The following is a 26141-nucleotide window of genomic DNA, read 5'->3' on the forward strand; positions in this document are numbered from 1 at the left end:
AGGCAGCCAGACAGTCCTGAGAGTCACGCAGGCTTGTGTCCTGAGCCATCCATGACCCTGAAAATTTTGGGGGGATTTGGGTTCACACCAGACTTGGTGGCTCCTGGGCTCTGTGCTCAGGAATGACCCCTGGTGGGTCTGGGGGGGGCCCCCTGTGGTGCCGGAGACTGAACTGGAGCTGGTGAGACGCAAGGTGAGGCCTTCACCCCTCACTATCTCTCGGGCGGCGCCCTGAGTATTCTAAGCAAACTTTCCACCAGCACTTCTGCCTTGGCTGTTTCTTCCTCTTCCGGTGCCTCCTTCTGGAGATGGGGCTTTTCTGCCATTTCTGGTGTGGACTCGGCTTCCGAGTTTCCAATGCAAGGATTTCCCCTCCCCTTTGCTCAGGCACTGTTACTCGGCTCCCGAATTGCCACCATTTATCCCTGTTTTGTCCTCTGCCTCTTCCCCTTGCGTCCGCCATGAGGTGGGGTGCAGTTTCTGGGGGCAGCAGCCTCGTGCATCTGGGCGATCTCCTCACTCTGGTGCCAATGTCTCTGCAGCCTGACCCTGTACCTGCAGTCCATGCTGTTTCTCTGTGCGGGTCCTTTACAGACCCTGAGAACCCCCCATGGGTTCCACTTGAATCCACTTGGCCCAACACCACCCTCTCCCCAAAGCTAGCTCTCTGCAGGTCAGCACCTCAGTCCAGAAAACCCTGGGAACTCCATCCTTCACCGGGAGTAGCTTGTTCTTGCATCCAAGGTGTCCATCCTGCCTCTGGGCAGTCTCTGTGCCAACCTATGGACTCCTTGTCCTTGGATCACCCTGAGGCCTCTTCCCTCCCCCCCACTCCCCTCACATTCCTGCCTTCTGTTCTTCCCACTGCTAGACCGGCTCCTCACTCCTCCTTCGCCCCCCTTGGGCATCTTACATGTCTTGGGCTCCTTCTCGGTTCCCTTGCTCCCCTGTCTTCTCCACCCCATGACTCTGCACCCCACCAGGCTCCTTGTTGCCTCTGTGAAGGTCTTGTCAGGGCTTGGGGTAGGGCAGGAAGCATGATCTGGGAGGACAGTTTCAGGAGTTGCTCTCTTCTGCTCCTCTCTCTGGACATCAGGTCTCTAAGCTTCAGTTTTCCTTTCTATAAACTAGGGAGAGAGCAGCGGCATGGACTGTGCTTCAACAAGGATTGGTCAATGTGTTAAACATGGTTAATGCACAAAACATGAAATCCCCGTCTTTGCTCTCAGGGGGTATTTTGTTAGAATTGTTTGGGTACCTGGCAGGTCCCGTTACTGTTGCAGTACAACCCTCTTCCTCCAGTCGACACTCAGTTCATAAACACCAAACAGAACAAGGTTGATCTCCCCACTCCCTGGCCAGTCAAGAGACCACTTAGAGCAGTGAGTCGACACATATTTTCTGTAAGGGGGCTAGATAAAATGTTTTGACTATGTTAACCTTCACTGTCATGAATTAGCAAAGCTATTTGTGGGGCCAAAGCAGCCATAGATGATACTTAAGGAAATGGGCATGGCTGTATCTCAATAAAACTTTATTTGCAAACACAAACAGGGGGCCAAGTTCAGAGGGTGTACATCTTTAACTTATAGCAATGTGTCAGTGATTAAAATTGTTTAGAAATTCTAGTTTCCGTTTGTTGTTTGTGATGCTTAATTGCATGTCAGTTTGGTCCCCTGCAGCGCAGAGGAGACTAATTCTAGGTCTAGATGTTTGACACCGCAACCCCTAACATTTAAGGAAACTCTAATCTGTGGTATCCATGGAGTACGTTTTAAATGAGATTGGGTAAGGTTGTGACAGCTGGGGTTCTTAGATGGAGTGATTGAAACTTCACTTTCTTTCTGTATCTGCCAAGTTGAAACACAAAGACTACAGCTGGCAATGGAGAGAAGTTGGCTTATACAAGAATGCAATTATTTTGACCATTGTGGGTTTTTCCATCCATCAGCTGGCAGGGAGAAAGTCTGGGAGAGATCCAAGGCCTCGTGGCCAGTCTTACTGGGAGGGTCTCCTAAGCCTTCCTGATGCAGCCTTCTCAGAGGTCCTGGCTGTGGCATAATGATCTCGTCCATCATCTCACCTAAGGGAATAATAAATAGGCAGGATCCATTTATTTCCTGCTGACAGGGCCCATACTGTCTACAGACGCTGGTGCATGAACTAGCCTGGCTGGGCTCCAGATGGTTTAGAGACGGGCTTCATGGGCCGGAGTGAAGTGCAACAAGGCTTCTCCCAGCATCCAAGACTGGGTAGATTCATCTCATGCTCTTCTGACCAGTTCCTGGAGTTTCTGCCCAGGCTCGGGTCTTTTGCTGCTCTTCTTCCTCCAGGTCTAGAGGCCTGTGCTTTGTGCCTTGGTGACGCTTGTCCTCCTTGAAGCCACCTCTGACTGCCTTGGTCTTCTGTGTTCTGCATTCTCTGAGCCTACACTGCACTGTGTCGGCAGCTGCACTCGAAGGTTTCTTAATGAGAAAAGCAGTACCTCAGAACTACTGGTTTATCAAGGAGAGAGCCAGACACACATCTGCCCAAGGACTTCCCCTGCACAGACATTATTTTCGTTTTGTTTTTGGGCCACATTCAGTGTTGCTCAGGGCTTACTTCTGCTCTGCTTACTCAGGGGTTCCTTACTCAGGGGTCACTCTTGGGTTCTGGGGACCATACAGGGTACCTGGGATCAAACCCAGGTTGGTCATGTGCAAGGCAGCTGCCCTACCTGCTATTGCTCCCTCTCTGCACCAACATTCTTAAGCCAACCACTGGAATCCAGGACTAATGCTTTTTCTGCCAAGACTAAGCTCCAGGAAGTACTTTGTCCAAACTCACAGCTTGGAGGCTGTCTGAATGTTGTGATTTCCTGAAGTTCCCGTGCTGAACTGCCTCCAAGTGAAGGTATCTGGAGGGAGCCCCTATGGGAGGAGATTCTATTATAACGAGCAAAATGACCATCATTATGGAAAGGGATCCAGTATCTTTAGCTAGAGAACCCTCAGCCAGGTTGCAGAGGAGAGGTGACCCAGGAGGCTCTCACCCAAACACTGAATCTTTCCTGACCTTGGTCTTGAATCTCCCAGCTTCCAGAACTGTCTATCGTACTTAAGTTACAGCAGCCCCAATGGACTGATCATGTAATGTGGATGTGATTAAAATCCATGTGTCTCTGATTCCATTGGCGAGACTCTTGTCTCCAAGAGTCTTGAGGATGTTCGCCTTGGAGATTGGGTTCGTGATGTCCATCGCTCCCTTTTCAGTGGTGGGCTGGGTGCTGTGTCCACTGCTGGGCATATGAATAGGCTTCAAGTTTAGCACATGAAAAGCAAATAGAGAGGCCAGGAGCACCCATGTATTTTATGACTTTAGGAAAGGCTGATTAGGGTAGAGTTATTGAGTAAGCATAAAATCTGAAATAGATGAATCACCCAAGGGCTGGAGAAATAGTACAGGGGTTTGGCACTTGCCTGGCAGGCAGAAGACCCAGGTTCGATCCCCAGTGTGGCATGGCCCCCTGAGCACTGCTGGGTTTGGCTCAAAAACATGAACAACAAAAAAAACCAAAAAATCACTCAGGGTTTGTGTGAATGTCCTATGAGGAATGAGGTAAAGAGGGCTACATGTAGCCAAATGATGGTGAAAATGATTAACGACACACATAGACACCGAGAACAACACCCCCACCTCCCACAAACATCTGAGCTTCGCCGTGAGTTATAAACAGCGGATAGAGACCCAGTCCCTCTCGAGTCACATACCTTCTGGAATGCACTGTCCGAGAACAAATTTATATCCTTTGCAGCACTTCCTCCTAAGAGACAAACCAACAAAAAGAGCACATTTAAAATATGACACTAGGGCTGCAGCGATAGTACAGCGGGTAGGGAATTTTCCTTGCACGTAGTAACCCAAGTTCAATTCCCAGCATCCCATATGGTCCCCTGCAGAATAATTCCTGAGCACAAAGCCAGAAGTAACCCCTGAGCATCGCTGGGTGTGACCCAAAAAGCAAAAAAAAAAATATGATACTAGATGAAAAACACTGTTCTTTAGATGTATGGGTTTTGAATGAAACAACTGAACCTGAGAAAATGTGGAACACACAAAAAAAACATTGGATGGTGGGCTGGAGCGATAGCACAGCAGGTAGGGAGTTTGTCTTGCACACGGCCGACCGGGCCGAGCTGAGTTCGATTCCTCCGCCCTTCTCAGAGAGCCTGGCAAGCTACCAAGAGTATCTCACCCACACGGAAAAGCCTGGCAAGCTCCCCATGACGAATTTGATATGCCAAAACACAGTAACAACAAGTCCCACAATGTTACTGGGCCTGCTTGAGCAAATCGATGAACAACAGGACAGTGACAGTGACAGTGGGGTGGGGTGGGGTGGGGGGAGAGTGGCACCTTAAAGGGGATAAAATAAAGAGGGGCGGGGTGCGGGTGGGGACGATATCACAAGGCTGTGTCTTCCAGTAGCAGGAGACCCTTCCCTAATGACTTTAGCTATTTGATACTGCTGAAGGGAATGAACTCTGAGCCTCAGGGTCTTTCTATGTGATGATCAAGGGCCTGTAAGAGTTAAGCAAGGCAAGAACCTTTAAAGGGGCCGCCTTGTTGGGAGGATCCTCCCAGGATGGGAGAAGCATGCTGAAAGTAGACTACAGACCAAACATGATTGCCACTCAATGCCTCTTTTGCAAACCACAGCACCCAAAAGGAGAGAGAGAGAGAACAAAAGGGAATGCCCTGCCACAGAGGCAGGGTGGGGTGGGGGGATGGGGGGTGGGAGGGATACTGGGCCCCGTGGTGGTGGAAAATGGGCACAGGTGGAGGGATGGGTGTTTGATCATTGTACAATTGAAACCCAAGCACAAAAATTTGTAAATCTACAACTGTACCTCATGGTGTTTCACTAACAAAAGTTTTAAAAAAAATGTAAATAATGGAGAATGGGCACTGGTGGAGGGATGGGTACTGGATCATTGTATAACTGAAACCCAAACACAAAAAATTGTCAGTCTACAACTGTACCTCATGGTGTTTCACTAATAAAAATTAAAAAAAATATAAAAATGTGCTTGGAAAAAAATAATAAAGGGGCCGCTTTCCTGGTCCTAAAGACCAAGAAGTCACATTATATAGTTGCTAACTAAAATAACAATGAGCTACTGATAATGATGGACAAATAGAACATGGTGGTTGCTCCTGCTGTAATGATGTGGGAGCATCATCAAGCCTAGACACAGGATCTGAGCACTGGGTGCCCTTTCAGTCACTGCTTCCTCCTGGGCTCCCTCAGTTTGAAAGGTGCCGAAGCAAGTGGATCTGTCAATACAAGACAAGGACACAGGTCACAGGACACAGGTCACAGGTCATAGAACTCAGGCAACTCTTGCTTGAACTGTTGGACTTTATAGTACCTGGGATTGACTTGATGTCACCGGAGCACTTGCTATGATAACATGTAGTCAGGCTACTCTAATAGCCTCTGTCACTGTCACTGTCCTCCCGTTGTTCATCAATTTGCTCGAGCGGGCCCAGTAACGTCTCCATTGTGACAATTGTTACTGTGTTTGGCATATCGAATACGTCACAGGGAGCTTGCCAGGACTTTGCTGTGTGGGAGAGTTACTCTAGTCAGGCTATTTTGGAGGTGAAAGGGGAGTGAAAGGGAAATGGTCACGGAGGATGAAATGATGGAGTGAGCTTCTGTACGGCCTCCATTGTGTAAAATAAGCTTTCATTTGTATTCATAAAATAAAATCAAACAGGCAGTTCCTACAGTCAGGACTTAACATCTTGCAGGAAGCGGAGAAACAGCACCCGAGGCTCGTCTGTGAACCCAGCATCCAACGGTGCTTTCCCTGACTGTAGTTGTGAGCTCGACGCCCTGAGGAGAGCTCTGAGCTCTGGGGAAAGTGCAGAACTGAGAGCAGACAGACTCAGGAGAGGGGAATTGGTGGAGAAGGGCTGGGAAGCAGCTAGGCTGTGCGCCCCTGAAGGTGTTGGCCTCAGGGAAGACAGATGCCCCCTGGGGTGAGACGCTAAGGACTCAGAACATCGATAATGGTTTGGGGCTTGATCAAGGATAATGGGCAACTGGAACCATGAGGAACTGAGGGTTGCAGGAGCTTGGAGTTGCAGAGCTAAAGGAGAACCCCTAATTGTATCCGCTCTGCCTGAGTCTCTGGTAAATCCCCCTAGAGCACAAGCATGAAGAACAGAGACCTTCAGCATCGCAGGAAAAGATAAAGGAGCCAAAGACTCAGGCGGCCACTCACTGCCGCATCCCCCCTTTCTTCGTCCATCTTCACTGGCTGCTACCACAAATGAGAAATGGCCATACTTTCAGACCATAGGGCAGGATACAGGACCCCACAATACGTCTAACATGTGTAAAGGCGACCCATCCTCAGGGGAAAAGACAACCATTGGTGCCAACTTCAAGGCCATGCGAATGCTGGAATGCTCAGACACAGACTTGAAGGCAGCCGTGACTGTTCGGCAATTTAAAAGAAAGCAGAGCCAATGGCGTCTCAGGTGAGAAACAGAAACCATGAAGAGAGCAAAAGGAGAGTTCTGAAAGGGAAAAAATATATATCTGAAGTGAAAGAAAGTATTTGCTGGATGGGCTGAGCAGTGGAACGGGTAGAGGAAAGAACTGTTGAATTTGAGGATGAATTAAAAATAACCCAACCCGAGAAGACTCTGAACATGAGCTAAGTCTTGGAGATTTATTGGCTAGGCCCACAATAACGCACGGTATTTGGACTTCCAGAGTGAGGAGAGAGAAGGAAGCAGAAATTCAAAAAAAATTGAAACACCCACAATTTTTTGAAATAATGAAATATGAAATATTTCCCCCAACCAGATTCAGGTTTATTTCTATACCAATGCCACTCTCCCTGGCATTTGATATGCTCTTTGCATGGCAAGAAAGGGAATATTAATAGAGAAAAAGGGCCCGTTGGCTGGGCAGTACCACCATCACTTTATCCGTGAGAATCCAGCTCCAGCGAGCCCTGGACACCAGGCCCCCATGTGATGGGGAACTGATTGTTCCCCAGGTCAGGCCCCCCCCCGGGAAATCCCTCAAGGGGGTCAGACAAGTCCTCTGTGTGCAGAAACAGATACACTGAAATGCTTTATTCCAACACATTTTAGAAGAAAAAAAATTCAATGTAGCAGCATGTTTGTCTACTTTTCCAAATTAGCTTAAGCAGCCCGTTGGCCTCATAGGCTGTTCTCGACTGGACAGCTGAGGGGCACTGCCACTCTGCGGAGAAGCATTACATGGTCACTCTGACGTGTGTCGGTGTGTCTCTTGCCCTCTGCCAGCTTCAGCACAAGCGCTCTGCTTTGTCAGATGGCCCCCACCACAGGGGAATGTGAAACGTTGACATCAATAATCATAGCCTGTTTGCTGGGATATCCAAATGGGAGCCCCTGGTGGAATATACCCATGTCAACCATTCAGGAATCTCTGCCTCAAACTGAATCTGTGACGACATCCGTCGTGTATAGATTTTTTTTTTATAAAAGGCACTTAAAATTTCATGACTTCATCTTTTCTAACAGCTACATAGTACTCCATTGGCACTCAGGTTTTTTCCAGATTCTGGCTATTGTAAAGAGTGCTTCAATGAACAAACAATTGCAGATGTCACTTCGACTATATATTTTTTGCCTCTCTGGGATATCATGTTAAGTGAAATGAGTCAGAAAGAGCGGGATAGACACAGAAAAATTGCATTCATCTGGGGAACATAAAGCAACAAAATGGGAGAATAACACCCAGGAGTGGCTGAGATTAGTACCAGGAATTTTGCTCCATGACTTGGAGGCCAGCCACACGTGCTAGGGGAAAAGGAAGCTCAGATAGAGAAGGGAGCACCAAATAAAGGGTATTGGGAGGATCCTCCCAGGGTGGGAGAAGCATGCTGAAAGTAGACTATAGACCAAACATGATTGCCACTCAATGCTTCTCTTGCAAGACACAGGACCCAAAAGAAGAGAGAGAGAACAAGGGGGAATGCCCTGCCACAGAGGCAGGGTGGGATGGGGGGTATAGGGGGTGGGAGGGATGCTGGGACTCGTGGCGGTGGAGGATGGGCACTGGTGGAGGGATGGGTACTTGATCATTGTATAACTGAAACCCAAACACAAAAATTTGTGAGTCTATAACTGTAACTCATGGTGTTTCACTAATAAAATTTTTTTTTTAAAAAGGCACTTAAAAGGCCAACTTCCAGGCATCACGCTTGATAAGAGAACCTGGAGGCATGCCGGGGGCAGCACAGCTCTGCCCTCCTCACACGCGGCTGAGTGGTGGTTGGTGATACTGTTTGACAAGCAGGGTGAGTGGGCCCTGGGGGTCCATTAAAAAGCAGAGGCATCTGGGGCGCGTTGCCACAGACTTCTGTGAAACAGCTGGTCCCTACCTCACCCCACCCCACCAAGGATTGATCTGCCTATCTGTGCTTTCCCGGAACTTTCCAGGTGTCAATGTCTCACAGTCACGTTCTGAATTTCCCCACACGTCTCAATTCCCGGCCTCTCCAACTGGAGGGTAATTTTATGTGACAAGAATTCATGGGGGGATAAATTGAGGCCGATGAGGATCTCCAGCAGGGGCAAAAGCATCTCCCTTTCCATTCCGGAAACCTCAACTGCTTCATCTCCAGTGACGAAGCACACTCCAAAGTCACTGGCCAGGAAGCCGCGAACGTGCCCTGTAGAGTATTCATTACAATTTTCTGGTTATGACAGACTCAATGACGTGAGGCTCTCTGAGAGAACGCTGTGGAGGAGAGCAGTGAGAGCGTCAATGGTGTGACTCCCCGGCCAGTCACCAGACAGCGGAGAAACATGTGTTTTTGATCCTCCCGGCTTCACGGGAAACGCAGCATCAAGACATCTGCTTTTGCTTGTCTGTTTGGAAGGCGCGTCGAAGGTATGGCCTCTTGGAGACGGTGGATGGCACTTCAGAGTTCAGGCCAACAGCGGCTCCCTCCACTTCCAGGTCATGAAACAAGGGCCTTCCCACCTTCTCGAAACTTCCCAGGGCTGTCCACGTGGGTGACTCAAAGGAAACCTGCCGTTTGCGGTTTTATGAACTTCAATGAGAACCAAGTGACCTGATCCGCCTTCAAAAGGCAACGGGGCCCTCTCAGATGCCTGCAGCTGCCAGATGTGTAGGCCTCACTGAAATACCTGCGTGCTCCAAACAAATTCTTCCACGTTGGCCACTTTTTTTTTTTCTTCATTACATAACTAGCACCAGCTTTCACTCTGGGACAGGAGCGTGGAGAAACAGCGGCACCCCCAGAGTTCCCGGGAATCCCACATCATTCTGCCTGTGAAGTCCCCATCAATCACAAAGTCCCATTTTTTTAAGTAAACAGAGAACAGTTCCAAAGTTCTCTCTAAAGCAAACACTGGCTTCAAAGGTTCAGCCCCTTCAAGATCCCTCCCCATCCACCCCAGGCCTAACAGAAGGAGCCTTGGCAGTCCAAGGTGGCTCCGATTTTGCATGCAAAGGCACTTATCACAACCAACAGCACACAGTGCCCTGAGGTTTTTATCTTCAAGAAAAACAAACTTGATGGAGAAAACACGTGTGTACGGCCGTGGCGGGGCTGAGTCCTTTGCACGCCTCACGTGTTACCCCTTGGTTCCCCATTGAAAACGCTCTAAACTTCTCAGTCCGGGGAGGCAGTGATTAGGTGGTTGAACTGAGAAAGGGGAACCGCTGGAAATCAGAAAAGTCTGTGGAAGTGTCCCCTGGGTGCTCCAGCATATCAACGAATATGAAACTCATAAATAAAAACCAATGCAGCCAGAAATATAGCCCGGGAAGTGTGGGGAGAAGGAAAAACAGCCTAATCATCTCCTGGTCTGCTCTTACAAGTCTAGAAAATATTTTTTAATTAACAATTGTTTTATTTATTTATTTATTTATTTATTTATTTATTTTTAAAACATCTGCTGATACTCAGGGCTTACTCTTGGCTCTGCACTCAGGTATCACTCCCGGGGATGCTCAGGGGACCATATGAGATTCCAGGGATGGAACCTGGGTTGGCTACGTGCAAGGTGAGCGTTCGACCCACTGAACTGTCACTCCAGTGTCCAGAAAAAAAAATTTTAAAGTTCTTACAGAGTTAGAGGACTTGAAGGGGAACATGGCAGGTCACATGACTGGGCAAGGAATATTTCGGCACTCGCTCCAGTGCAACGGAAGATTTTCCCAAGATTTACTGGGGTTTCCTTCTCATTGTGGCCGAGCTATGCTCCAGAGAGATCAGATTTGTTTTGAAACGAGAAAGAAGAATGTCAGTCTTTTTTAAAAGAGTAGTTTAGGGATCTTGGTGCCAAGCTATCTGTAGTGGATGGGGTTTTGGCTTCCAAGTCAAGCCAATCGACTTTCAGTTCCAGCTCTTTTCAATTTAAGCCTCAGGATGCAACCTTAAGCTCCCATCAAACGTGCGGAGCTGCAGACAACTCATGGATAAGTCCTGAGCGAGTGGGTTGCTTTGTGGGACTCCATAAGGGCTCTGGACACTGGAGGGGCCTAGCACCGGGTCTGGCTGGGGAACAGCACCACAGTGCTCTAACCGCAGCTTTAGGAATACAGCGGAAACAATGCTTCCAGATGCTTCCATCCCATGATGCATTGCTTGCTTTTCCTTTCTCACTGGCCAAGGTCATCTCTTCTCCAAAATTCAGGAGACTTGGGGGAGGATAGGAAGAGAGGGAGAGAAACATCTGATTTCAAGATGATGGGAAGGCAGCCTTTGAAGCCTCTTTCATGACTTAACTCCAAACAAGAAGAACAAGAAACAAAAACATGCAAGCACAGAGCCCAAGGAAATACGGGCCTTTCCAGCCCTGAACCACAAAACATGGGCAAGGCCCGTGGATAGAAGGGCAGGAAGGGATTTTTCTCCCCAGGAGACTGTCACAGAGAGTGGAAGTCAATAGGGCTATCTATCACCGATCCTCTGCCGAAGTCACTTTCTTGGACAACTGTCCCCAAGTTTTTATTTATTTATTTTTTATTTTTGGGTCACACCCGGCGATGCTCAGGGGTTACTCCTGGCTCTGTACTCAGAAATTACCCCTGGCGGTGCTCAGGGGACCATATGGGATGCTGGGAATCGAACCCAGGTCGACCGCATGCAAGGTAAACGTCCTACCTGCTGTGCTATCACTCCAGGCCCAACTGTCTCCAAGTTTCATGAGTGGGACACCTACTTCAGAGGAGGGAATGTTGTTTTATTTTTTAAGTTTTTAAAATGTTGGGGTTTTAGGCAACACCTGGCAGTGCTCAGGGCGTACTCTCGGCTCTGCATGTAGGGATCACTTCTGGTGGGCTTGGGGACCAGATAGGGTGCTGGGAATTGAATCCAGGTTTGCTGCATGCAAGGCAAGTACCTCTCGCTCTCTCCCCCTATACTATTACTCTGGCCAATCCAAAGGGTTTTAAAGAAGCACTTCAAATTTGCAATTCATTTGCAAATATAGAATCTGGCAACCATGTGCTGATGGCAAACTGAAGGGCATGATGCATCTTCCGTCCTCCAGGAAGATGTAGGAGCCAGAGACATGGCAGAGTGTGGTTGGTAGCCTTGATTGGCACCCTTCTAGGAACTGAAAGTCATGCTGAGTTTCCTGGTAGAGGTCCTCAGAGGGTGATGCTTTCTGCCTTCTTGGTACCCTTCCTCTCATGCTGAACATGTTCTTTAGCTTCGCATGAATTCGTGTGAGCTACCAGATTTCTTCCATACCAGATGCCCTGAGAGCAGAACCCAATAAAATGACTCACCTCCCCATGAGGCGAGCGGATTCCAGCCTTTTAACCAGAAAGAATGCTCCCCCCCAGGCGAAGGGAATAATATCATGTTTACAAGCAATCAGTAAAAGAAAACTAAACAAACAAAGCAAACCTACCCTTTTATTCCCCTTCTGCAGAGTCTCCGGGACAATATTCAGAGATTCATAAGGAGTCTATTAGGTGTAACCTGCTTTTTACATTCACAATTGCTGGTGGCCCGGATCAAATGAGGCAAACAAAAGAGGGGTTCTTCAAAATCTGAGGGGGTTACCCCATATACCTCTGGATTATCCTCAGAGTGTACACACCAAAGGATTAAAATCAAACTCAAGCATACAAATATGTTCCTATCAGAATCAATCACACCAGTCAGATAAAGGATAAACAAAATGGGGCACATAGTTACAATGGAATATTACTGTACCATAAAGGATAGCGATATTCAGGGGCCAGGGAGAGAGCTCAGTGGTCAATGAGCTTCCATGTACAGGGACCTACGTTCTACCCCATGAAGTAGGCAGACCGGGGGTTGGGGCTCGCTGGCAATTAGTTCTCAGGAAGCACTAGAACCAAGAGGTGTTTTCAAGAAATTATGCTGTCACTAACCCTAAAGTAACCAAGAAGCATATGACCACAGTACTAGACACTGAACTGAGGTCGGTAAGTTCAACTCCAACTGGCCCCAGAGAAGCCTGGACCCTCACAGGTGAGAGGAAACCAGCAGAAACAAAAGGCTGAGAGAAGGGTACAAAGGAAGATCCCGTAGGTGAGGTTGACAAAGCTTCTCATGACAATGCCCTGATGGCCTCTGCTGTCCACAGAAAGCCAAGGCCTAGGCCATCTGCAGAGTGTCCATCCACATACAACCCCTCCTAACAGCCACTCAGGGCTCTCCCCATGGCAGAAGCCCTCGTTCTCGCGTGAACACGTTATTCTCTTTCCTCCCTCAGAATCTCAAAATGTTTTACTTCACTATTCATCTCCTCCTGAAATCCTTTCCTGGGAGTGAAGGCGGCATTCCTGGGACCCTGGGGTAGGAATCAGGGATGCTGTTCATTTTCTGCAGAGAGCAATTCTCACTGCAGCCTGAACTCCCGGCTCCTGGGAAATTGGGTGACAGGAAACGTTTCCTCCTCTGGGCAGAACCGGTGGGGACGCAGGTGCAGTCTGATGCCTGCGGTGGGCAGCTGGCTGTCTCTAAGGTCTGTACCATGCAGGAGCTCAGAGCAAGCTTCCCCAGGCTCAGCCCCTACTGACCACGGCGGGCAGAGAAGGCAGAGACTCCTCAAGGCAATCACCTCTCTTCTCCCCACTTCACATAAGCCACCTGCTGCAGCCAGAACCCCTGTTCACCTGTTCCCCAGTGTGGCCCTGGAGGGCTCAGCCCTGCAGGGCATGAGCTGGGCCTGAGAATTGATCATCTGTTCCAGCTGCCTGATCCTTTTGCGGGTGGCTCTCAGTTCTCTGAAGGCCGCCAATGATGGCACTTCTGGCACAGTTGTGCATGAGACCCTTGAATACATGGTGCTCGTGTAGTGATCCTGGAGGGGCCCCGTTCCTGATGAGGATGGAGCTGGGGGGCTGTGGGAGGCTGGGCTGGGCTGTTTCATGGAGATGGAGGTGCGAGGGCAGTGGAGGACGGGAAGGTATGGAGTTGGATGGTGTGCAGAGGGTCCCACTGGGGGAGAGGGTGTGTCAGCCTTCCACAGAGAAATGGTGATGAAGGTACCAGGACGTTGGGGTGAAGATGTAGCACCCCTCATGAAACACAACATTGTAGCCAAGTGTCGCCTCTATGAAGGAAAAGCTAACAGCTCCCATTCACTCTTTTCTCTTCTTTCTTGGTTTTTGGGTCACACCTGACTGTGCTCGGGGCTTTCTCCTGGCTCTGCGAGGCAAGCGCCCCACCTGCTGTACTATTGCCTATGGCCTTGCTCCCATTCGCTCCTGCAGTTGCATTGCTAAGAGGCCTTTGCAACTTGTGTCTGCATCGCTTCCAGTTGTGGTTACAGGAATCGATTGCATTTCCAAGGCCAACACGACAGAAGGAAATGCATCCACGGCAGAGAGGCTGCTGAAATGCGTAGCTGGAAAGTCCACAGCAACCTGAAACAACTGCGCAGAGGGGAGCTCTGAAGCTAAATGGAATGCTGACCCCAAATTCCTCACTGCCTGTTTGTTTCCACATCAGTCACCCGGAGCAGAAGGACCCTGCTCAGTCAGGGCTCCAACGCCCTGGGCCACATAAGCCAGCGAGACATGAGCTCAGGTGAGACCTCTGCATGTGTACACATCTGTCTAAGGGAACAATTCCAAGCTCTGTGCATGGGGAAGTCTTTGGGGAGTGAAACAAGGGGAGTGTCAAGTGTTTCTTCTAATGACACTGAAAGACAGAGGGACCCTAGCGGAGATCTTTCTTCTGTTAATTCATCATGCTGTGACACCTCCCTTATGAAAGACATAAAACTTTCAGGGAGAAGGAAATGCAACTGACCCCAGGGCACACCTGGCTTGCTGAAAGAAGGAAGTGCTTAACCCTGAAGGTGGGATTCCTACCCACAAGCCACTTACAAATGGGAGAAGGCATCTAGGAAACGATAACAAGCCAATATTTCACAATGAACCTATATTTCATTCAGAACATCAATTGAGCATCAAAGAGAGAATACAGTGAGTGAGGCACATGTCATGCACTGACCTCCCTGGGTCCAATCCTCAGCACCACATACAACCCCTGGAACATGTCCAGGTGTGATCCCCGAGCACAGAGTCAGGAGTAAGCCCTGAGTGAAGCCAGATGTGGCCTCCTAAACCAACAACCAAGCAACCTGCCCAAATCAAGTCAGATTTGTTAAGAACAGGAAGCACTCATTTTTACTTGATTGACAATTGAGAGCATTTCTTTCACAGACCAACAGTCCTCTGCAAACGTTTGTCTTACTTCCTGCCTTTCAGGCAGATGGAAGGTGAAAGCTCTGAGCACTTAACTGACCTGTTTTCATTAGTGGTGGAGCCAGACAGGAGCCGGGCTGGATGGCAGGGACTGCCTCCTCGAACTGGATGTTAGAGGAGATGCAAATGGGTAAGAATGACCTTGACTCCCTCTTTCTTTGTGTGTGTGTGTGTGTGTGTGTGTGTGTGTGTGTGCATGGTCCACCCATCCAGCAAAACAGGGGACTACTCTTGCTTCAGTGTTTTGGAGACCATGCAGGATTGGGCATTGATTGTCCTGCAGGCAAGCCCGTACTCCAGACCCCTGAGCTCTCTTGTAGAGATGGGGTGGGGAAACACCCACAAACACACACACACACACATCTGGAACAATGAGTCTGTGTTAAAGGCATTGAAACAGGCCAGTGTGTTTCTCTCAGTACACGGGAAGAGTGGGGGGCACTACAGAGGCTTGTTGGGGGCTCCTGCCCCTGAGCTCTATCAGGGGCCATATAAGGATACCCCCCATGAAGTGTGGCTTGGTGCCCTCATAGCACGACTGCACCCCCCAACCCCCACCCCAGCAGGCAGCTCCGCAGAACATGGCTCCTATAAAAAAACACCAATAAGCAAGAATGAGGGGGCTTGGGCTTATGGCTGCTCATTAGCTGAGGATTCATGGTTTTGGGCCCCCTCTGCCCCGCTGTGGATTCTGCCCTTCCTTTCTCCTTGTGTCCAGTTTCCAGCGGCACACACCTGAGGGACCAGCAGGAGCAAGGTGGCCCATCTCCGGATGCTGGGCTGGACACAACTGCCTTTACCACCTTCTGCCTCCAGGGGGCGCAGCCGTCACCGCTGCGGCGAAGGGATCCGCTGCTGTGGGGGATGGGCTGGGACCAGGGCTGAGGTCTCACAGGTTCCAATGCTGCGGTGGCTACCTGATCAGTCCCCTGCCATTGGCTGCAACGAAGCTGACCCCGGATGTTCGCTGGGGCCCTCTGAGAGTCAACGCAGACCTCTTTAATAAGCACACGGAGACTTGTGGTCTGGGCAACTGTTCACTGTCTTTGTTCTGGGGTCACTCCTGGTGGTGTTTGGGGGAATGGACCTGACAGGCTGCGTGGGAAATGCCTTAACCCCTGGACTAGCTCTCTGACCCCTGGGCAAGAGTTTGAAACCTAATTTCACACTTAGTCATTCCTGGAGTGAGGTAAATCACGGATAAAGTTCATTTCAGTTGTTTCTGAACAACAACAATCTGGGCTTTACACATGCTTCGCTAGGGTTATCTTGAACACCGAGTCAGGTGGCCCCACTTGGCAGAGGACAGATGTAGGAAACATCCCCTAACAGGGAATGTCTAGTAAACCTCTAACTAAATTTGTCTCCTAAAAGCAAATGTCCACTCCAGGTTATTAATGAGGGCAGCAGTAATAGTCAGGTACCAGTAGTTACTGGATGTTACTCTCTTTCTCTGTCTTCCCTTAATCTGGGGTTAAAGAATATCTTAAACAAACGCATATGATAGTTATGAGGCAGCATCCTAAAACCCCAGAATTCTGGAAGATTAAACAGTATCCCAATGTACATCAAGTCTGCAAGTAATAATTGATTTCTTGGCCTGGACAATCAATGTTGGATGCTTTGGGAAATAGCAGAAGTCATGAGGTAACAGAGCTTATCTGATGATAGGGGACCGGGAGCATAAGAAACATCCAACCACAACACGACCTCGGAAAGGCAGAAGTGACTGAAACACCAAAAGGCAAGTGATGGGCCACACAGCACCCACGTGGACGACAGACCCAGCACAGCCTGGGTGGGAAGCGTGTCTGAGGGAGGAGGACATGTGTCTGGGCAGAGAAAGGAAGGGAAAGGCTATCACAGGGGGACAGGAACCTCAGCCGTGAGCAGGTGGCCTGCGGGACTTGGCCAGTGCCGAGGTCACGGCCCAATCCTGCTTCCTCTTACAGGACAAACTGGGGAGCTGGGCCCTTCCCCCACTCCTGTCCTGGCCTCCATGCTCAATACCAGTCAACAGTGCCTGGAGGGACCCCCAATGAGTGACATCCTGAGTCTGGGCAAAAGATGGATTGAAGAGACTCTGGAGAGAAGTGGGGACACTGTGACGGGGGTCGGGGGAAACCATGCCTGGGGCTGCCCCATTTTCCCTGATAGCGTCTCCCAGGTGGCCTGTCTACATCTGAGAACTCCGGTTTGGGGAAGCGACAGTTGATCAGGCTCAGTGTGGGGTTTCCACGACCACTGTGTGCTTGTCAGAAGCACATGCATGTATTTCACGAGTAGAAGTCCCACTCCGAGGAAATGCTTCACCTTCCTGGACACACGGTTCTAGTTTCAGTGTCCAGGTACAGGGACCTTCCCGAGTAAGTGACCAATGGAGACGGGAGAGGAGCCGAGTTTAGCGTTTGGCCGGGGTGTGTGGTTCAGACGCAGGGGCTGGCTGTGCCCACCCTGAGGCCGAGCATCCTGGCTGCTAAGCAGTGCTCTGGGCTCTGCATCCTGCTCTTGGGGCTGTCCCCTGACTCCCGGCCAGCAGATCTGCCGTGGCTCCATCAGGGACATCCTCTAGGACCAATCAAAAGGCGCGTGCCTGGTCCACTGGTGACTGCTCCTCCCTGTTCTGATTCACTCCTCGCCTCCAGGGCCTCCCAGTCCGTCAGCCTCGGCCAAAGGCTCTCAGCAGTTGGAGAGGGAACTTTCTCTGCCCTCTGCCAGGGAAGGCACTTGAGATAAGGAGCAAAGAGCACAGCCAAGTGATTGAGCGAGCCTGCAACCTTGAGGGACAGCCGGGGGCGGGGGGGGGGGGGGGCTGCTACGACGTCCAGAAAACACTGGATTCCCTGAGCTCTAGGGGAGTGCCAACTAGAAGCCAAGCACCCCAAGAAGCGACCGCTGTGTCTGGGTGGGCTTTTGGAGAAGGGGAGTTCAGGCTGCAGAGCCTAATGGGGTCCTGACAATGGGAGGGGCTGGACAGCCTGTTGGGATGGAGGGGTAGGGTGGGGGGGTGGTTTCTCTGGGACTGACAGGTGACACAACGTCTTTCCTGTGCAGATGAGTGGGATCCTCTGGACTGGGGCACCTCCACCATGGGGAGATCCGTGGGGGTGTGAGGTGGCAGAAAAGGGGTGTGAGAGCAGTCTATGACTCCAAGTCAATGATCTGGGAGTCCGCAGGAAGTGGTTCTGGGGGAGCAGCGCTGCAAAGACTGTGGGGTGGTGATGACAGGTGGGTTCTTCCAGCAGGGGGTGCTGGGGCTGCTGGAAGCCCATCCTGGGCCATGCAGACCAGAGCATGGCCCGCCCCCGATGGCCACCCCCTGGATGGGGTATCACTGGCTGCCAGTAGTACACACTGCTCCCCAAGTCCATGCATCCCCACTCACCCTCAATGTGGGGGAGCTCAAGGTGGGCATATTGTGGTGGGTGTTCTCCCCTAAAATATTCCAACTCGGTCTCCCACAATTAAAGAGCAAAGTACGGCTGGAGAAAGGGAACAGTAGTTAAGGTACTTGCCTTGCCTGTGGTTAACCCTGGCTTGAGGCCCAGAACCACGTATGGCTCTCTGAGCACTGAGCACTGATCACGGAGCATTGCCAGGAGTGATCCCTGAGTACTGCCAGGAGTGATCACAGAATACTGCCAAGAGTGACTTTGAGGTGGGGAGCACAGAGTCAGGAGTGATTCCTGAGCACCTCTAGGTGTGTCTCTTTCCAAAGCAAACCCAGACTGAGATCCTGGTGCCAAGAACCTGCTTTAGGGAAGGGCAGTGGGGTGGCGGTGGTGGGCATACCCCCTCGGCATGGCCCTGGCATGCCGTGCACCCCAACTCATACCCCAGGCCTGGCAGAGCCAGTCCCTGTGGGGACCCAGCGCCCACAGCCCACCCAGTGCCCCATGCGTCAGGAAGCATGGAAGCTTGGGCAGGGCATGATGGGGCTGGTCCCCTGAGCCACAGTGGAGACAGTTGCTGCCCCTGGAGTCCCACTAAATCCTCCGAGCGCCCCCATTTGACTGGGGAGGCAGAGCAGCAGACAGACCCTGTCACGGGCTTGTCAGGGACATGAGGGCAGCAGCCTGGGGACTCTGTCTTCTTAAATTTTTGGGTCACAACCCGATGATGCTCAGGAGTTACTTCTGGCTCTGCCCTTAGGAATTACTCCTGTCAGTGCTGGGGGGGGGGCATTATGGGATGATGGGAATCCAACCCGGATCAGCCGCGTGCAAGGCAAACAACCTCCCCACTGGACTATGGCTCTGGCCCTGGGGACTCTGTCTTATGGGGGCTGCTGCTGGGGATGGCACTACGCAGGGCTCTGGGTGAGAGCAGGAACTGGGCCCACCAGGTGAGGGCAGAGGTAGAGCAGGGTGGCTGGTGGAAAGCAAACCCCAGGGAGCTGTCCTGGGACCCTGGGGGTGGGGAGCACCCCCGGAGCAATAGCACGTTCAAGTGCAAACAGTTTTCGCAGACTTGAGTTTGGGGTCTCTCAGCCCCAGGGGGCTTTCCCAGCCATCTGGGCTTCTCAGCTCCCCAGAGAACAGCAGGGAGCAATGGCCAGGATCCCTCCATCTCTCTGACTGCTGGAGAACCACAGAACAACAGTGCAAGCGAAACGGCTCCCGGTGCCCACAACCAGTCTCTGAATTAAGCTGGAATCCCTGGCTGGGGCTGGAGGCAGGAGTCCCCGGAAGGACCATCCGCCCGGGGGAGAGCAGGACTCCAGGGCGTGAATTCAGGGGGTCTGGGAGCAGCCCAGGGTAAGGCCTCATCCTCCCCTGAAAATGCACAGGACTGTGTGTGTGTGTGTGTGTGTGTGTGTGTGTGTGTGTGTGTGGCGGAGGGGAGGGAGCGCTGGTCTGTCCGGGTGGCCGGGCGTCAGGAGCCACGTGGTGCGTTTCATCCTCGGAGTCGGGCCAGCTGAGAACCCAAATTCCAGGGCAGAGCTGGCGCCTCCCCGCAGAGGGCTGGGTGTGAGCGAGTGGGGAGTGGGTTCTCTCCCGCGGCCCCTGAGGGAGCCTGAGGCCAGATTCCTCTGTGCACCACTAAGGCTGGAGCCTGGGCAGCGGGTGCCCTTTCGACTTTCAATTGATTGAAACAAAGGTGAGCCAGGGAGCAGTGCCCAGCACTCGCTCTGGGGACTGGAGCCCAGTTCTCATCCCTGGGGATTGATTCTCCAGCTTACATGACTTGGCTATGTGGATCCAATTCCCTTATTATTATTTTTTTTTAAGAAAGAAAAGAAAAAAAGACAGAACTGTTTTTGGAGAGGGGGCACACTTGATCTGAGGCCAGACATTCCTCTGGAGAGGCGAGCGTGGTGTGAGGATGCCGGGCTCCTGCTCTGTGGCCCGATGCCTTGCCTGTTGCTAGGCAACTGCACTCAAACAGTGATAACTGGCTGGCAAGGAGCAGCCCGCTCGCTGAACGCCTTCCAGTCCTGCGCAGTCTCTCCCATCAAAAGACGTAGAACACTGTGTCCCCCTGGAAAAGGAAACCTTAAAAAGACCAGGAGCCTGAGGGACATTCCGGGGCGGGGGTTGCTTGTCTTGCACCAGACTGACCCAGGATCAGTCCCCAGCACCCCCAAAGGGTCTCCAGAGCCCAGCTAGGAGTGAGTCCTGAGTGCAGAGCCAGGAGTGCTGTGGGGGTGGCCCCCAAACCACTGTAGCACCATCTGTAGCACTGTCCTCCTGTTGTTCATCGATGTGCTCGAGCAGGCATCAGTGACGTCTTCATTGTGAAACTTGTTACTGTGTTTGGCATATTGGCTATGCCACGGGGAGTTTGCCAGGCTTTGCCGTGCGGGCGAGATACTCTTGGTAGCTTGCCGGGCTCTCCGAGAGGGTGGAAGTATGGAACCCCACTTGGCGGGGCCGGCCGGCACAAGGCAAATGTCCTACCGCTGTGCTATCGCTCCAGCCAGCCCACAGCCTTTGGGGAATGCAAGCAGACAGGCAAGCAGTGTTCTGAGCCCTGAGCCCTATGGAGACTGGCCTGAGGGGCTGCCTGCTTCACTGGGCACCCAGAGTGGACAAAGGAGCAAGGACATGTGGATGCAGAGAAAGAGCAACAAGCCGGTCAGAAGTGAGGACCTTTGGAGTGACAGCGTGTCCTCCATGGAGCCTCTGGTCAGCTCGCTCACCTGAGTGCTCTGGGAACTTTCCCCCTTCTGTCAGCTGAGGCTGCAGAGGGGACCCAGGTGCCCAGATGCTCAGTGTAAACAGCAGGTGCCAACGAGGGGCTGTGTCTTTGGATGTGCTTGCTGCAGTGGTCTCTGACTCTCCCACCCTCGTCCTAGGAAAGGTTTCTGGAATCCTCTGTGCTAGTTCTGTATTTCCCCTGGACCATTTTCACAGGCTCTTTGTTCCATCTTCCTGACTCCAATCTCGTCCCTCATCCTTTTAAGTACAAATAACCATCAGTTCTGAATCCAAGGAACGTCAGCACTCAGCTCCCGTTGCTTCTAAGTCCAAAACCTTTGCACAGCCCCGATGGCTCAGTATTTTCTCCATCACTCCCCACTGGGCTCCAGCTCCCCCCCTGAGTCTGGGTCTCCCCAGGAGAGCCCCCACTTTCTACCTCTTCACCCAACTCAAATGATGCCCGGAAAGGACTCTCAATGGTCTCCTTCAGCTCCTGCTCCAATCTGTTTGTTTTTCTACCCAGACTTTCTATCCAGACTCCTAGGAGACAGGAAACTTGTCTTTTTCATCTTTGACATTTGCCTAGGATCTAGCAGAAGTCAAGAACAAGTACATGTTCCACAGCTGACTCATGTACAATAATGAACAAAATCTCAAAGGGGGAGAACGACAACAACAAAAAATCACAGAATTTTTGACAACCGACTATTACCAGGGTCTTGGTATAATGTTAACAACTCCCATGCTATAGTTTTATATGTTTTGTTTATTTCTGGACTAACCATAAGAAATTAAATTAAGAAATTTAATTATAGCAAAACCCCTCTTTCCTCCATGTTAGTGTATATTTATTCTGTTCCAAAGACTTTTCCTCCATAAGGAAACCTCAACCTCAGGTTAGCTATTTGTATACAGTGGTATCTGATCCTAGGATGCCGATGCTCATTTCTTAACCCAAGTACAATTTTCTTGGTGAACTGAAGATTTTGGTTAACCACGACTGTTTGCAGCTGTTGACCCCGGGCACTGGTGCCTTGGCTCAGTGGCCGAGCAGATGAATGTGAGTGTGCTATAGAGACAATAGTTGTAATTTGCTCTTTCAGGCTAGGCAGACTCCATGGAAGATACTCTTCCACAGTATTCCATTGGATGGAGTATGGAACCCCTCAGATTTTCCCTATGTGAAGTGGAAATTTACTAACTTCTGCCCCCATTGTAGAGTTTATCTTGGTTTTCTCTTCCTCCCCTGGCTCTCTGAGACATGCGGAAAGCTGAATTTCCACAGGCACTTCCTTTCTCTGCTTTCTGAACCACTTAAGGTCACTGTAGCAACAACCCCCAGGAGAAAGGACATTGACATGGAGGCAGATGTCTTGGAGTGCATTGGACCTCTTGGGTTGCATACCAACCTACTAGGGTGCAGACTGACCTCTTGGGGTGATGGGTGCTGGCTTCACTCATGGGGAACTCAGTTAACTCTTTGCAACATGGCGGAGTTGACCAGTTGTCTTATGTGGGCACCTGGCTTCTTTCTGGCTCTAAAACTTTATGAAACACATCAGGTATCTTAGTGCTATTTGAAAACTCCCTAGAGCGGTGGCAAGAGAAGCCCCAAAGTACAGTACTTGAGGTTATATCCCATTCAGAGTCACAGACATGGCCTTGAGTGTTACATCCCACTTCATTTTCCAACAGACCACGTGATGGCATCCTCCAACTAAACATAAATCCATGAGGTGGCCCAGCTGGGATGCAGGACCCTCCTCGGCCCGACGCCATAGCTGAATTAATAGGCTGTGAAATGTTCCTCATGATGAAGTTGGGTTATCATAATTGTAATAAAACCCAGAGGAAAAACTACTTAAATATCCCTCCCAACCATGACCAATGAGTGCAAATGAAAGATATAATGCTTTCAGGTTGCCAAATGTGCATTCCCCCAAGTGGGAAAAAATAGATGCTCAAAGTTGATTTCTTTAAGGATGAGCTCAAACTGTTAATGATTTGGCAAGAGAAAGGAACACTTGGAGCATTTTTCTTACGAAATTACATAACTTCATTCCTCTTCAAATAATTTATAAAGTCTTGTTAAAGTGAGAACACAAATAACAGAACCATTGAAGAGAAGAGATTAAAAAAAGCAGACGTTTAGGCTAAAAGCAAACTTCCACATTTGGGTGTTATGTGCTGGGCTAACTTTCCTGGGGGCTGGACCAAAAGGAAAATATGGGATGTTAGATCTGATGCAGGTTTGTACAAGAGGAAGAAAGTCAAAGCACTATTCGTCACTCAAAGTCCCAATCAGGAAGAGTGGCCTCTTGGGAGTGAGGTCAATCTAAGGAGAGGGTGCTCATAAAGAGACTAAAACTACAACTCAATAATCAGGGTGTTAGAACCACCAGGACAAGGACAGACACTCGGAGCTGACTGTCACCTGTCTGATGGATTTGGATGGATTGAGAAATGCAGAGAAAGTGGCCTGTTGAAGACAGGTAAAGCCATGGAGCAGCAGGAACTTCCAGCAATGACACCAGCAGAGAGCCTGGGAGAGCTTCTCCTTTTGAATCCCTACAGGGGTGTTCAATGTAAAGTCCAATAGCCAGGACAGGAAACAGCCCCGGAATCCAAGTCAGGTGAGTGGCTACAGAGGTTGTGGTCTATATACACAATGAAGTTCTATGCAGCTCTAAAGAAGAGAGGAAATCTTGCAGTTTGCTGCAATGTGGATGGAACGAGAGTCTATCATGCTAATGATAAAATAAATAAATCAGAGAAGAAGGTCAAATGCTAGATGATCTCACTCATCTGTGGGATACAGAGAAACAAAACAAGAAAACGGGCAGTAATAAAGGATGGCAAACCCTTGGCTTTGGATTATAAAAATCTGAGTCCCAAGGTGTGGGGGAGGAAGAGGTGGAGTAGAAGTAACATGGGGCAGTGGTAGAGGGAGGTGGGCATTTTGGAGGTGCAGGAACTATACATCAAAACCATAAATGTTAACATTACTATAATAATGTTCTTTAAATCACAGTCACAATCATAATAATGTGATAACAACCAAAGAATCCTGAGGGTTGCAGCCCCATCTGTCAATCCACTGATGTCAGACACACCTCTGGTCCCCTGAACTGTAAGGGAACAGATTTCTGTTGTTTCTGGGTCTTGGTTATGATGAAATGACCACAACACCGCATTTTGGGGATCAGGCCACAACTGACAATACTCAGGGGATTAGATATGGTGCTGGGGACTGAGCTGGGGTTGACCACATGCAAGGCAAGCACCTTCCCCGCTCTACCTCTCCAGCACCAGGAACTTCATTTTTGGCTTCCTATAACCTGGACATGAGAAGCAGGTTGCTGGGCGCTATCAGAGGCTCCCAAGCACAACCCCATCACCTGAGGAAAGCCAACATCTTCATCTAGCCGTGCTGTTGTGAATATAAGCAGAAGGATGCCAGAGCAATGGTTTTGCCAAACAAGTAAACCTAGAAACTGTGCTTCTGTGGATCTCAAACTGCCTTGCATTCTTCATCAACTGACCCTTTGAGAAGCTGGTCACGGGACGCAGTGGTATCAAGTTATTACCACATATATCAACATTCTTAGCTTCCTCTTGGACATGGTTTAAGATATGACTTTAGAATACAGAACTGGTGAACAAACAGTGGGGGAGAGGTGGGGAGAGAAAAAGAGGGTCACACCAGAAGGGACAAAGGGACAGGAGTAGAAGGCCTGGGGCAGTTTGGTGGTAGGGGAGTGTAGTCATTTTGTGTTTCAATACCATAAACTTGTTTTGTTTTGTCTGAGGGCCACATCCTATGGTGCTCAGGACTTCCTACTATCTCTGTGTTCCAGAATCACTCTTGGGAGCCATCTGATGGGACCCAAAACCCTTCTGCTCTTGTCCATGGCGAGCATATTACCCACAGTACTATCTCTCTGACCCCAGATACCATAAACATTAATACTACTGGAACTTCCTAAAGTCTAACAAAAAGAGAGTTAAAATCAAGAGCTAATCACAAATTTATCTATTTAAAAATGACAACAAGAATGAAAAATTATAGACATATGCAGTCATGCTACTAGATAGTATCACTAAAATTCTTTCTTGGGCTAGATTACTCCCTAAAATTGCTATCATGGCCTGGATAAGCTACCCATAAAACAAAACAAAACAAAAAACCAAACAAAAACCCACCAAAGACACGTTGTTAATACATAAAGCAAAATAATTCAGGTACTTATGCTGGAGCGATAGCACAGTCGGTATGGCATTTTCCTTGCACGTGGCCGGCCTGGCTGCGCCGGGTTCGATTCCTTCACCCCTCTCGGAGAGCCCGGCAAACTACCGAGAGTATCTCGCCTGAACGGCAAAGCCTGGCAAGCTCCCCATGACATATTTGATATGCCAAACACAGTAACAACAAGTCTCACAATGGAGACGTTACTGGGTCCACTCGAGCAAATCGCTGAACAACAGGAGGACGGTGCTACAGTGCAGACAGTGCTACAGTGCATTTAGAGATGCATCATAAATACTGAGAAAATGTTAACATTCAAGCTTTGTACTTATGTAATTAAAACAAGAGAAGCAAAAAAAAAAAAAAGAACAATGACGAAGAATTTGGTCTCTACCCAGAACCCCTCACAGGCATATACTAAGACCGTGAGCTTTGGGACGCATGTTGACATGTGAGCCTATTGGTGGATTTGTGGAATCATACCACACAGAGAGGAACCTCGGTGCCTCATGGAAACTAGCCAGAATCATTCCAGAGGGGGGCGAGGAAACAATGATTTCGCGAGTGCTTTCTAATAAACTTCCTGAAATCCAGATGGTTCCTTTGCTCTGAAAAGTATTTTTAGATAGGGCTGATTTATGGAATGTCATTATTAATGAGCTGGGTGAGAAAAGGGATGATGGTTTGAGCAGCCCAACATGCTTTCAATGTGACAGCATTGGTGATTGCCTAAGAGGAGGCGAGGGTGGAGGCAGGCTGGAAGCCAGCACACAACTGTGCCGAGGTGTGGGGGGTTCCACTGCAAACATGAGCCCCCGTCCACAAGGGCCAGGCGCCCAGCATGAGCAAGTCCAGCCTGGACCCCTCCCCCTCATTCATCAGGAATGACAGAGCTACCTTTCAGGACCTTGTACTGGGTAGAGCAGTGACCAGCTGTTGACAGCACTTTTCTCTATTGAGATTCCTTAGA

At 50.0% G+C, this 26141-nt stretch overlaps 1 protein-coding gene across 1 annotated transcript in view; it reads right to left on the reverse strand.

The window, feature by feature from the left end:
- Window positions 1-26141, reverse strand: part of CCBE1 (collagen and calcium binding EGF domains 1) — a 172109-nt gene that overhangs the window by 18135 nt on the left and 127833 nt on the right. Inside the window, exon 3 of the mRNA XM_056106970.1 lies at window positions 3753-3805. Within this exon, the coding sequence (XP_055962945.1) occupies window positions 3753-3805 (53 nt within the window). The remainder of the gene's footprint in view (window positions 1-3752; window positions 3806-26141) is intronic.

Source organism: Sorex fumeus, unplaced genomic scaffold, assembly GCF_029834395.1.
Source record: "Sorex fumeus unplaced genomic scaffold, SorFum_2.1 ptg000151l, whole genome shotgun sequence".
Classification (NCBI taxonomy): domain Eukaryota; kingdom Metazoa; phylum Chordata; class Mammalia; order Eulipotyphla; family Soricidae; genus Sorex; species Sorex fumeus.